Below are 13,656 nucleotides of genomic sequence, written 5' to 3'. Positions count from 1 at the left end.
CAACATTACCAAAAATCACCAGGGTTTTTCAACATAACAGACTCCTGTTGGGGTTAGGGCTTGGTGCTGATTGACTTTTTTGTGCGTCCTGACCTGCTGCACATCCCCAGCGAATCTTGTCAGTGTAGGTGAAACAACCTTCCGACAAGAGTCAGTTGAATGCAAAAAACTCGCACCCTTTTGGGTGCTCGGACCCTAATGAAATAAGATTTTTCCCGTCATATGAATGTTTATGTGTAGCCAGTTTTCACAATAATTTTATAATACATTTTTTGATTTAAAAAACAAAACAAAACAAAAGACACCTGCCAACAGTTTGGTTTGGCAATCCAGTGTAGTCAAGGATTCAAATTAACTCAGTTTAGAAAAAGTGGAATACATTTTTTGCCCTCAAATGTTTAGAACTTCAAAAGAAATATTCCAATTTCTATTTTATGTAATTTCACATGCAGTTAATCCTCAAGATTTTCATACCTATGCCAAATTTCACTTTACAGTAAACTGTTGTTTGACCAACAGGTTCGTCTAGCTGGAAAGACATAAACAACTGACAAAAGACAGCAAGATACAAGTACAAGTGAGCATTTGCAAAATCCAGAGAAGTGTTTGAGAAGTGGAGTCCTCCTTGGTCAGCATTCGTGGAAACCGGCCTTGTTTCGTGTCTGATTGTCAGGATGGTCTTGGTGGTGATTCTTGGATTCTTCTTGGCCTCTCACACAACAGTTCTTGGTCACTTCTGGCTTTCACATTGTGGAAATCCTTTTTTTGCCGTTTCCCATCTTGTGAGCAGCATCAGCTCTTTAGTAACAGCTCAGCGACTGCTTTGGTTTTAGGTCCAACTTATGATTGACTAATGCGTAGACGACTACTGTGTCAGCTGCTCTCTGTTTATAGTGAATGAGAACGATGGTAGAAACTACATTTTATCAAAACTGATGTCAATTTCTAAGGAGATGAACAATGTTGGACATGGCATTTAAAAGGTAAGAGAGAAAAACATCTGTTAAAATCTATCATGAACATCTTTAACACAATTTCTTACTTTCTTGAGTTTATGTCATTTCCAGCCAGAGGTAAGCTACAGGTGCAATAAAACATCACTACAAACCAAACTGTGAATCCTTGGCCCTGGTGAAAGGTTTGAAAGAGGAGCGCTGCTGTTACCTCCTCCAACCGCTGGATGGCGCGACCGTGACGCCATCAACGCGCGCCGTCAACACGCCAGCCTCCACGACCTTCCATGTAGCCTCTGAGCTCCCGTTGATAATGTTCGTCCCTAAATGATTTAACAGGATATTAACTGAAAACTGAACCGAAATGCTTCGACTTTCATTCGTAGTTTGTGGCAGAGGAGTCGCTAAACGGGTGAGTGACTTCAACCGAGCATGGACCAGCTAGCGGTCCATCAGCTGCACACGGTCACGTTATAACATCAGCTCGGACTCAGAATGTCCACTTTATTCATATTAGGTGTGTCGTGATCAGTCTGCACACGCAGCGTGAAATAGAGCTGAACCTAACTGTTGTTTTTAGGCAAAATATTGTTCCGCATCTTTAAACAAGGTGACTTCGGCCCCGTTTCCACGCAGCAAAAATGGTGATATTTCAGTGGGCCTTTGGTTTACACTTAAATGAAGCTACAAGTCATCGAAAACGATCACATCTGAAAAGATCTGGAAAAACTCCGTCTTTACGTTTGCATGTAGACAGGAGGAGACGGAGGTGACGTCACAATATGCGACAAAAGCACCATTCGCGTCATATGTGTGCGACCATGTTTACAGTTTGGCTCATAGATATGTATAATACAGGCCTTAATTATACATATGGATGGTTTGGCTACTGTGATAGAAGGTCAGTATTTTTGAAACCAGTGGTTAATGTAATATTCTCAGCCTTCCTAACAGATATCATCTTGTTGTTGATATTGTTTTTTTTGTCATTTCCGTCATGCTCTAGTTGTTTCTTCTCCTCCTCAGTTCGCCTCGTCGTTCTCTGGTGAAAGCGCTCTGCCTCCAAATCTACTGCTGCCCACCAACCTCGTGGATCCTTCCAGATTAAGTAATTCTGAAACTTGTAGCTCCTAAATGAAATGCAGTCATTTTGTGTTTAAAATAAAATCAGCCTGTATATTTTAACATTACACTCAAATGTATTTGTCCTCCGAAATGTTAAATATTATTTTTTTTCCTCAAGAGTTTTTGTCTGGCTGTAGCGTGTATATCTGGTGCAAACTGAACTGTCACTGAATTCCTGCCACAGTGAGTGTCCATCACTGACGGGTCTCTCGTGTCCTCCTGCAGAGCGTCCTCCTCCTCCTGCTGACTGCTCGCTGCCTCTGCTGAGGAAGTGCGATGCCGTCGTTCCCGCTCACCTGAGACCCGTACAGAGGTGGGTGGAGACTCTGGAGAAACAGGACAGCGACCCAGTAGGCTTGACTCAGCTCCACCCGGATGTCTTTGCTGTTCCTCCGAGGTAAAGCGGAGCGTTTCCGAGCTGCATCTTGCAGAACATTTACTGGAAAATTCAATCCAGGCTAAACAGTTCTTTGTTCTCTTTCCACAGGCTCGATATTCTACATGACGTTGAAACGTGGCAGAGAAATTACAAAAGAATCGTAAGTAACTGATTTAAACAGAAAATAAAATCTAAGTAGTAGTTTTACAGTGTTTAGTGATGAAACCAGTGCCTCATATTTTGGCAGTTTAAGCTTTGTCTTGTAAAACAAATAACATCGTGGTAACATTTCTGGTGGGTAATATATTAATGCAGTTACATCATTTGGCTTTTTAAAATATGGGGAAACTATGGCTTCACTTCCTTTTTAACCCTCTGAACTCCCAGCAGTCTGTGGTTGTTTGTCACATTTTTCAGTTTTCTAATATTATTTCAATTCAACTGTGTGGATTTGGTCGTATGAAACTTCAGTAAACATCCTGAAAAGCTCCAACGATGAACGAAACTTAGTCAGATTTAAAGAAATGCAAAATTGACTTGACTGACTTGATTTATTTATTTATTTAACATGAATTGCTGTTTAAAAGACCGTGGATAAGCAAATAAAGATAAATGTACAATTATAAGACTAATTGTCGTCTTTGTCTCTCAGAGTTATGCCAACACAAAGACCAGAGCAGAGGTTAGAGGTGGAGGTAAGAAGCCCTGGAGGCAGAAGGGAAGTGGAAGAGCTCGCCATGGAAGCATCCGATCACCCATCTGGAGAGGAGGTGAGTCTTAAATGTTTTAAACCTTGGTGTTTGATCCGCCTGTGTCCAGGATTGTGTTGTTTTTGTGTAACTGAAACTGATCATCTTGTGTCACAGTCAAATACAGCGCCGCCCTTTAAAAGCACACCACACAGCTAAAGCCTGTCTGATCACAGGTCACTGAAACAGATTGATGTTCCTCCTGCAGTTGTTGTGCTTGTGAGCTACTGTCCTGCAGGTTTTAGACGTTTCCGTACTGCAACACACCTGTTAATGGATCATTAACAGACTTGTGTAGAACTTGACAACAAGCTGTTGGAGATCCATTAATGTGAGTCAGGTGTGCTGCAGTACAGAAACATCTGAAACCTGCAGGACTGTAGCTCAAGAGGACCGGAGTTGGAGATCCCTGATCTGGACTGATTCACATGCTGGAAGTCGGTGAGTCTGACAGGTGCTGTGTTTTTCTCAGGTGGGGTGTCTCATGGACCCAGAGGGCCCAAGAGTTACTACTACATGTTACCCATGAAAGTTCGAGTGCAAGGACTCAAAGTGGCGCTGAGCTCCAAGATGGCTCAGGTAACGGAAACCTCGACATGTTTGAGTTCTAAAAACCCAGCTGATGATGGGAATATAAACATTTTGTGGTTGGAAGAATAGTGAGTGAGATACATTCGTCCTCAGATGTATTCATAGCTTCCTGTTAAAGAAGGAAAAATAAACAGCTGCCACTGAAATAAGTTGAAACTGACAAAAGTAATAATAAATAAAAATGTCATGAACATCATGACATTGCTTTTGAATTGTGGTTCAACAGAGATATATATTTATATATATAAAAACGGCAACAACAAGCAGCTAATCATGATTTCTTCTTTTTTGTGGGGGTTTTTTTTTTTTTTTCACCCCCATTTCAAAGCAACGTCTTATTTCACTAAATTCTAATTTAACAATTTTTTATTTATTATTACTTTTTTCAGTTTCTAGTTATTTGAGTGTGAATTTTGCCTTTTCTTTAATGGAAGGGGATGAATACATTTGAGGACGACTGTAGCAGCATACTTTTCTTAAATACCTTTTTCTTTACTATGGATTTGAACTGCTTCTTTATGCAGGACTATCTTTACATCGTGGACTCCCTGAACATCCCCACACCGGACTCTCAGTACCTGCTGGACCTCATCAGACACAGACACTGGGGAGAGTCCGTGTTAATAGTTGACATGTGAGTATCTCCAGCACAGTAAAGGGGCAAATGAATTTTAATGTTGCTCTGTGGTTTGTTCAGTGCTGAGTTTTGTGTTGTCACTTTTAGAGGTGAAGAGTTTCCTGAAAATCTCCTTCAGGCCACGGCGGACTTAAAGACAGTCAACGTTATTCCAGCCATCGGTGAGTTAGTCCTCATTCACTCTGGATTCAACAGATTCGTTTGTTTTAGTTTGAATACATTTTGGGATTAGTTCTTTCTTACATTCAATTAACTCTTTGTGATGCTGGAGCTACCAAATTATTTAATTACAGTTTCAGTGATATCATTTGCATCATCAAATTAAAGTTGTCAACTCTATGAAAAAGCTCGTTGCTCAACAATCATTATTTTAATATTTACCTCTAACATGAGCTGTTAAATCATCAGACTGAGCAAGTTGAACCAAAGCATGCACACATTAACCACAGGGTTTAGGTTTCTCTTGCACACATGATCGGAGATGCCCTCCAAACAGGTTTTAGCCAGCAGCAAAAGTACATCACCTGTGGCAAAACGGAGTTGATAAGTTTTGAAGTTTTGTTAAATTTGGTTTCGTGGTCATAAATTGCTTAGATTTCTGTCAAATAAGGCAACACAGACCCGTTGGCTTTACTGTATGTGGAGGACAGATCCGACCCATTCTGATCCAGGAAAAACCCTGGTGCTGTATGTTGACCAATAGGCGAGTATAAAAAAACAATTAAACAACGAATTAAATTAATTTTAAAGAAATAAAACTGAATCATAGAATTGGTCCTGTTATTCAAAAACCACCCTTAATATGTCGTTAATTTCTGGATCGTTCTCCTCATAACAGCTGTCTCATTCAATCCAGTGTAACGCTGTGACGACAGAGGCATGGCGTTTACCTTTTACACAAGTGGAGAATGTGTGTTTGACTCTCGTCTTTTTCCTCCGCCAGGTCTGAACGTCCACAGCATGCTGAAACACGAAGCCGTCGTCCTCACTCTGGAAACAGTCAAGTTTCTGGAGGACAAGCTGCTTTGGCACGACCAGCGCTACACACCTCTGTACCCGTTTAAACTGCCCTACTCGGATTTCCCTTAGAAGAAACGACTCGGGCCGAATGTTGTCTTTGTGTTTATTATGTATAACAACCAAAAAAAGTCATTAATAAATAATTCTATTAATAGAAAACAATGCAAATTTTTAATAAAAATGTCAAAAAAAGACGAGTGTGCAGAGTGTAAGGCCTAAAATCGATAGCTGAACTTGTGGGGAAGGAGCCCGTTGGCTAAATCATTCCTGATCTCCCAGCGGAGCGCCGAGCGCTTCTTCTCTGTAGGCACAACGTAGGTGTTGGGCAGGTAGACTCTCCGAGGTTTAGGCTGCAAAACAACAAGACAAAACTTAAGCTGCTTTGACAGTAAAGTGTCTTCTACATGCTACAGCTGTGGTCCACACAAGTCAAACGGCAAGACCTGACCAAGCCAGCATGTGACCCCAGTGGACGCTCGCTGTGAGCTCTTGTGCACTGCTGGAGCTGATCAGTCTCAGGCCTCAAGGCTTGTTAAAGTGCTTTTTCTTTCATTAAAACACAGTTCGTCTTTGTTGTCCAGGTAAAAATGTTTGAAATCTTGTTCTACTTTGCCTTAAAAGTAATTCAGACTGTTAGCACCTGTCCCTTCTGTACCTGTTGTTGATGCATGTGCAGGTGTATTTGCCAGGTTGGCATTTTGAATAATGAAAAAGAAGAACATTACAAGTGCTGTTTGTATTCAGAGTCCGTGGAGCAGAGCAGAGTGGACTCATGGAAGTCTCACATTGAAAGGACAGCAGCTATCGTTTTACACAGACTGAGGTGCTGCACGGTCAGTATGAGATAAATGATGCAGAAATAATGTAGCGACACTGAAACAACCCGGTGACACAACACCTGAGATCTAATTCAAGTTTCTCTGCTCGCCTGCGTTCGTGTACTTGTTTGGAATCATTTACAGCCTTAGTGCAGATGTTTGGGGAGATTTTTTGTACCAAAGCACTTTCTGAAAAAAAAAAACATACTTCATCATAAAGTTGTTTCAAATGCAGCATTAAGGAAAAAAACACTCACTGGTGGAGGCTGGTATGCAAGCTGCTCCTGGAAAAGAGAACAAACAGAAACATGGTCAAGCATTAAGCGATGCTAACTTGTCAGTTCAGCATACTGCAGCGACATTGTGGCTACAGAGAGAGAACTCAGTAGAGAAACATGAATTTTATCAATGAAATCTATTTTTATAAACCAAGCCTTCTAGGTACTGGAGAAGCTGTATATTTGTGTCTCATCCCACAAGACCAACAAGGTAAAGATGGAAAAAGTATGACTGAGGACTGTCACATGAGGTCGTACCTTTATCTCCCAGCGGAGAGCTCTCCTGTCCTTCTCTCCTGGAAGTTTGAACATTTCCCAGAATTGTTTGTATTCGAAATATCTGAAGAGACGAGAAAACCACACAAACCAGTAAACTGTTAAATCAGCATCACCATGAACCTGATGGGAATGAAAATCCTTCAGTTTGAACGATTATTTAAACTTAAAGGTGGAGTCTGCAAATCTTGAGTAAGCTTGACACCGCTTGATCCTCACTGGGGTGGTGGGGGGCTGGAGTCTGTCCCAGCTGACTCAGGGTGAAGGCAGGTTCACCTGGACAGGTAACCAGTCTATCACAGGGCTACACTTAGAGACAGACAACCAAGCACACTCACATTCACACCTACGGACAATTTACAATCACCAATTAACCTCAACATGTTTCTGGACTGTGGGAGGAAGCCGGAGAACCCGGAGAGAACCCACGCTGCACGGGGAGAACATGGAGACTCCATGCAGAAAGATCCCGGGTGTCCTCACCAGGATGCGAACCGGCGACCTTCTAGCTGTGAGGCGACGATGCTGACCACCGATCCACCTTGTTACTCATCTCTTTCTCTATCCTCTGCACGAGCATGAATGTACATCGGACATGCTGCAGTAGTGTTGTGGGGATCAGTTTGTTCAATATTTTGAGTGTATTGATTCAGATAACTGACTCTACCTTTAAGTATCTCATCCAGTGCTTTACAATTTTAAGGCATTCTCACATTTGTTGGTTTTCCTTCATCCAGGTTTAAGCTGCCTGAACATTTGTCTGGTATCAGATACACAACCAAAGGAACCAAACCCAATCCCAATGAGTTTAGAGAACCCTAATAATTACAAAAAGCACTGGTGGAAAATGTTAGAAAAGGAACTAATAGGACTTTTTCAGGACTCCACAACAGATTTGAGCTTTTCTCTCATAACTTACTTGGACACTGGGTCAGTCTTCTTTATGGATTGTTGACCCACCGCTGGCCGGATGACTGAAACACATTCATGTGACGGGTTACATGATGTTTTGTTCAGTGTCAGCATGAAAACAATGATTAGTTGTGTTTGACTGCTGTTGACTCACAGGATTTGGGTTTGGGCCTAAAGGCAGCGTCACTCTGAGTCTGAGTCTGTCCCAAAGAAAATGACAGTGCAGTGATTTTCAATGAAAGGGGAATAGAAATGGCTTCATACAAACAAACTGCAGTTCTGATCTTAACCAACACCAAATGTAAAAGCTTCCTGGCAGATAACATTACTCACCATTCCTCTGATGTACGATTCAAAGGCGCTCAACGAGATGCCGTCACTCTGGGAGCTCTGGGAGTCGCTGCGATCGCTCGTGTCTTCATGTTCTGCCTCGATGTCCCGTTGAGCTGCCGGGGACAAATGAAGATCGGCCAGACGCTCCTCCAGACAGCTCGCTGCATCTGCAAACAAACAAACCAAACCTTTTAGTCCTGGATGTTTGAGCCTCGGGCTGCAGAGCCACGTATGCTCAGAAGCTGATGATAGGAGACGTTATTCTGGTAGATTAATCGTAGCAACTGGACTCGCTTGAGTTCCTTGAAGACGTTCCACCTCTCATCCAAGAGGCTTCATCAGTTCTGACTGACTAGTTGGGAGTTCCAGATGCTTATATCCTTAAGGAGCCATCCAGGATCTGGATCTCCCAACTAGTCAGTCAGAACTGACGAAACCTCTTGGATGAGAGGTGGAACGTCTTCAAGGAACTCAAGCAAGTCCAGCTGCTACGATTAAAGTACGAGAATAACCACGACCTGGAGGACTGAGGATCTTCACAGACATGACAGGAGACTGTTTCTGATTTTTCTCCTGAAAATGGAAAGTTTCTTTGAGTTTAAGTTTAGAGGATGTAACTGCAATCCTGGTCCAGCAGATACTTAAACTTAGTCTGATGTGGGATTTTCTTTTTTAGAGAACTAGCAGATATCTTGAATACAGAAATAAAATAGAAAACATTTGCATATTTACAGATTCCGGTTATTTTCTTTTAGCGGGGTAGACAACGCAGGGGTCATTTTAATGCCCCTATAATGTCAAAATGAGGGTTTTTGGCAACTTTTAGGTTTAAAGGAAAAGCTGATTGTTGTGCTTTTATTTGTAAAAGCTAATTTTCAAGTGAAACTTAAAGACACATTTATATTTCAGTAAAAGTCCTTCCCTTATATAATGGTACATGTCAGACAAGAATCATCTGCTTCATTGCATTGCTTCTCCTAGAAACAGAGCCACACAATTTAATTTCCTCCATTTTAAATATGCGACAAATCTACGATTTTGGGACGAGAGATGTTTACCAAGTGTTGGGACTCAGGTTACAGAAACTGTGTTCAATCCCAACAGCCCTGTCTTCTACAACAGTGACTTTATTTTGAATTTTAAAAGCCTTTTTAATGAGCTTACACAAAGGGAACATGGATGTTGCTGCTCTAGAGACAGAAACCGTTTACCCTGCTTCTGTCTGAGGTTTCCTTCCCACTCCACACACATCTTATCATACGTCGTCCAGCTGAAATCCGCTTTGGAGTCAATGAACTTGATGTCTTTGTTGCTTGAAGACTCGTCCGGATCTTCGGACTCTGCTTTGTCCTCAACTTCTCTCTCCGTATTGTTCAACTGATGAAGGCCCTGCACCTCCTCTTCTTGTCTTTCGCCTTCATTCAGATCATCTTCCAAACGCTTCTCATCCAACAGAAGCTTGCCTTCAGGTTTCTCTGCTGTTGTGTTCGTCACTTCATTGTCGGACGCTGGGTGCAGGTCTGCCTCACGTTTCTCCTCATCTGCCTGCTCCTCCTCATCCTCGGGCTTCATGTCAGTGACGCTGATCTCTTCGTGTGGGCCATCTTCTACGCAATGCGCTACGTTAGCTACAAGTGTTTTGTCCTCTAACACACACACCGGAGACTCACTGAGGTATGGCTCATGTGTAGGTTCAACATCGAACTCGCCAAAGCTGCCCAGTGACCGATCGTCCTCTTCGTCATCTCTCACCTCAGACAGATCCCCTCGACTGTCTTGGTCGAACTCTGTGATGGTGTGGTCATCTCTGTATTCTCCTCCTTCCTGCTCCTCTGGTCGGTAAGTGCCATAGCCAGAGGTCATCAGACTTGGAGCTGGACTATCTGGACTGTTGCTGCAACTTTTATCATCGCCATCCTCCTTCTCCTGCTCCTCTTCTTCTTCCTCCTCCTCCTCCTCAACATCATCGCTATCCTCCTTCTCCTGCTCCTCTTCCTCCTCCTCAACATCATCGCTATCCTCCTTCTCCTGCTCCTCTTCCTCTTCTTCTTCCTCCTCCTCAACATCACTGCTACTTTCCTCTTCCAAAGCTTTGGTGGTGAGGTTCTCCCGGTCGGGTAGCTCAGGCTTTTCCACCACAGAAGTCTGTTGAAGTGAGTCCTCTGCATCGTCGACAGGTTTGGAGTCGATCACTCCCTCAATCTCCACCTCCTCTTCCTCTGGTTTATCTCCATCAGACCAAAAAGAGGAGTTAAGAGAGTTCTTGTCGTCCTCAGTCTCGTCGTCCCATTGCGTGTTGTACATTTTGTACATGGTGGCGACTTGCACTCTCGCTGAGGTGTGTGCAGTGTGTGATCTGTGGAGGCAGATGGCTTAAGGAAGGAGCTAAGAGGATTAGCTGATAACCAGGAGCCTCGAAAGCTTCTTCTCCCTGCTCAAACAGCTCCTACTGCTGGTGACCAATGGAGTTACATCTCTAAATTAATTCAATTGTCTCCTTGTTTCTTTTATTCACATGACTGTGAATGGGTTTTACAATTACAATAAATTTGTTAATTATTAGTTTGTTAACTAATAATTCGTTATTTGATTAGATTTTATAATTTGTTGATGTTAATATGCTGCCACTCTTTAAAAGCGGTCTAAATGAAAATTATTGTTGCTGTAGAACAAAAGCGTCGAAGCAGATGATCGCATGACCCTGAAAACATTTCTGCAAATACAGCTACTGTTACCTGAGTCTTCGCTGTAGACGGATTCATCACAGACAAACGACTGCCCTTTATGTTTCCTGGAAAAAAAAAGACATAACCATCAGCGTTACACTTCCTTTTCACAAGCTATGCATCACATTTCCTGTTTTTGTAAACGACTGCAGAATGTATTAGATTTTTTTTTAATGCATTAATCACAAATAATAACTTGGATAAGTTTGCAAATGTCTGTCATAAGTCAAAATAGAAAACAAATTGTCAGCGCTACAGTACTGAAGTATTTCAATCACTACAATCACTATTCAAACCTTTTGATTTCTTGGCCTACAATTTAGAAAAAAAGTGTTTAGTATGGTATCTTAACTAAACAAGTAATCAATTAAAAAATATATCTGACAGATTATTAATACTAAAAATAATGATAATCAGATGCATCCCAACTGACAGCCTGATCTCACGTATGTGTCTCTGTAGATATGAGTCTTACGACTACCTCAGGACTTTCCTCTTGATGAAGTGTCTCCCCTGGGTGTCTGGGGAAGACACGTAGCTGTCGTACAGCGTTGAGTGCAGAGTGTCCTCAGGATCTGTCTCCACCTGCAGCCTGCTCGGAGCTCCTGGAGGGAGCTGCAGCTTTGGAGCCACCGAGTGCTGAGCGTACGAGTCATAGCATCCCTGCTGCCGTCCATAGTCTCTGTTCTGACAGGTGGTGAGCACCTATTTCACATTACGAAGATGAGGTAAGATGCCTTTATTGTCATTTTATTCATAAAACAACAAATTTACGAGTGCTCATTAAAATCATGAAGCATCCTGTTCAATCCCACATCACAATCATAAAAACCCTACGACACAGAAACGTGAACGTTATCACTGCTGTTGACCAGCCGAGACCAACGAAACTTGTTTCAAAGTGAAGCACTGATGGTTGGTACAGCGGATTTTTGGATGTGGTGTCATGTAGACTACAGTTGGCCCATGATCAGCAATAATATCCAACAACACAGACGTCCTGTACAAGAAGGGCCAAAGTTGTCTCCACCTGCTGAGGAGACTGACGTCCTTTGGAGTGTGCAGGACTCTGCTCAGGGCGTTTTATGACACTGTGGTGGCATCTGCTCTTTTCTATGCAGTGGTCTGCTGGAGAGGAGGGAGCACAGAAAGAGACTGAACAGACTGGTAAGGAGGGCAGGTTCTGTCCTGGATTGCTCCCTGGACCCCACAGATGAGGTGGGTGAAAGGAGGATGTTAGCAAAGCTGACATCCATCATGGGCAACCCCTGTCACCCGCTGCATGAGACTGTGGGGGCTTTAAGTAGCTCTTACAGCAGCAGACTGAGACATCCAGCCTGCAAGAAGGAGCGCCACCGCAGGTCATTCCTCCCAACTGCAGAACGACTTTACAACATCAGCATCACCAGCTGATGTTCAACAAACGGACAAAATTAACACATGGTCGAAATTCACTTTTGCACAGCAAATGTGCACAAGTCTGTTCCTTTTTCAGTGTAAATATTATGTATGTTTTTTTCATTCAATTGTATATTTTGTCATCTTGTGTACATATTTATTTTATTACTTAATTATTGTTATTTTCTTGTACTTTCTTTCTATATTTTGGATGCTGCTGTGGCGTGTAAATTTCCCCCAATGAGGGATCAATTAAAATAATTCTAAGATTTTACAAAAAACAAAACATCTGGTATACTGTGTGGCTACACGTACCTGTCTGTCAGTGTCTGTTTTGCCTGCATGTAAGAAAAATCCTTCGCCGGAGCCTTTAAAGTAGCACTGACTAACTGTGGAGAAAAAACAAATGAATTTCACCAGTTAACACACAAAATGAATGGATGAAAATTAGTTATATTCTTGTTTATTTTAATGAGTTATACAAAATATAAAACACGGTTAATAATATCACAAAGTAGGAGGTTCGACCTAGTATTCTGACCTTTTTCTTTGGTATAGGCAGGAGGACTGGGCTGAGACGTCTGAGATTTGGTGTTTATTTGAGGCACTGAGGCCAGGCTTTTCCACTCTCCACGTCGTATCAGCTCATCGAGGTCTAACACGACACAAAAGGCACAGTTAGGGGTGGTTGGAGAAAGGGAAACAAACGGACGTTTAGGAGACTAACCTTGCTTAAATTCAAGCAGCCGGTGTTGCGGTATGTTCTTGTAGCCGAGGATGGCCAGTTGTTCTTGAATTTCCTCTTCTGAGAAATCCAGCTTGTCCATTTTATCTTTAGCTTCAACTCACAGAGGTAGAATAAAATCTGAATGAAAAGACAGACACACACTGTAGTAAACACAAAGTACCACAAAGACAAGAGGAAAGTGCTGCTTTGTAAAGGAAACCTGCTTTTGTTGTGTTTCGATGGCTTGATGAGGACGTTAATTTTGGGTCTAGTTTCACTAATACCTTGAAGAATATACCTTTGGAAACAGGCATTCTTACTCTAACATTGTTTGATTTGGATTTAGCGTGTTTACAGATTCAGAAAAAGGCGAACTCACTGATAGAAACGGTGCGGACACACTATTAAAATCAACTCTTAGTATGGAGCAGTACAATTTCTGAGCACCACAAACAACTTCTAAACCGACCATAAATAACAGCTATCTGAAAGAGTAACAAAAAAATTAAGCATTACAACCCCTGTAAAGGTAAAATTCTGTATTTCAGGACAGCAGGAATTTGCACAGGTATCCAAACTGAAGACTCAATTAACCGATTTTCAGTAGAGAGGACACATTTAGTCAAATACAGTCGTCCTCAAATGTATTCATCCCCTTCCATTAAGGAAAAGGCAAAATTCACAACAGTCACTCAAATAACTAGAAACTGAAAAAAGTAAGAATAAATAAAAAT

The 13,656-nt window shown here is 42.0% G+C and overlaps 2 protein-coding genes across 2 annotated transcripts in view; one reads left to right on the top strand and one right to left on the bottom strand.

Annotated features, from left to right (window-relative positions):
• Nucleotides 1-1,193: 1,193 nt before the first annotated feature.
• mrpl4 (mitochondrial ribosomal protein L4) lies at nucleotides 1,194-5,613 on the top strand. Its single transcript, XM_008284242.1, has 9 exons — nucleotides 1,194-1,365; nucleotides 1,980-2,061; nucleotides 2,304-2,475; nucleotides 2,566-2,617; nucleotides 3,110-3,227; nucleotides 3,679-3,785; nucleotides 4,322-4,431; nucleotides 4,522-4,595; nucleotides 5,378-5,613. The coding sequence occupies exons 1-9, from the start codon at nucleotides 1,318-1,320 to the stop codon at nucleotides 5,521-5,523; spliced, it is 909 nt and encodes a 302-aa protein (XP_008282464.1). The 5' UTR covers nucleotides 1,194-1,317; the 3' UTR covers nucleotides 5,524-5,613.
• Nucleotides 5,576-13,656, bottom strand: part of hyls1 (HYLS1 centriolar and ciliogenesis associated) — a 9,035-nt gene continuing 954 nt past the window's right edge. The window contains exons 2-12 of the mRNA XM_008284243.1: nucleotides 12,923-13,060; nucleotides 12,737-12,850; nucleotides 12,511-12,584; nucleotides 11,279-11,502; nucleotides 10,807-10,862; nucleotides 8,072-8,238; nucleotides 7,893-7,938; nucleotides 7,746-7,800; nucleotides 6,809-6,890; nucleotides 6,530-6,556; nucleotides 5,576-5,804 (exon numbers count right to left, since the gene is read on the bottom strand). Of these exons, the coding sequence (XP_008282465.1) occupies nucleotides 5,670-5,804; nucleotides 6,530-6,556; nucleotides 6,809-6,890; nucleotides 7,746-7,800; nucleotides 7,893-7,938; nucleotides 8,072-8,238; nucleotides 10,807-10,862; nucleotides 11,279-11,502; nucleotides 12,511-12,584; nucleotides 12,737-12,850; nucleotides 12,923-13,022 (1,080 nt within the window). The 5' untranslated portion in view covers nucleotides 13,023-13,060 and the 3' untranslated portion in view covers nucleotides 5,576-5,669. The remainder of the gene's footprint in view (nucleotides 5,805-6,529; nucleotides 6,557-6,808; nucleotides 6,891-7,745; nucleotides 7,801-7,892; nucleotides 7,939-8,071; nucleotides 8,239-10,806; nucleotides 10,863-11,278; nucleotides 11,503-12,510; nucleotides 12,585-12,736; nucleotides 12,851-12,922; nucleotides 13,061-13,656) is intronic.

This window comes from Stegastes partitus, unplaced genomic scaffold (assembly GCF_000690725.1).
Source record: "Stegastes partitus isolate 25-593 unplaced genomic scaffold, Stegastes_partitus-1.0.2 Scaffold352, whole genome shotgun sequence".
Taxonomy (NCBI): Eukaryota; Metazoa; Chordata; class Actinopteri; family Pomacentridae; genus Stegastes; species Stegastes partitus.
Note: the sequence above shows the minus strand (reverse complement) of the source record. Positions and strands in the feature narration are given on the sequence as shown.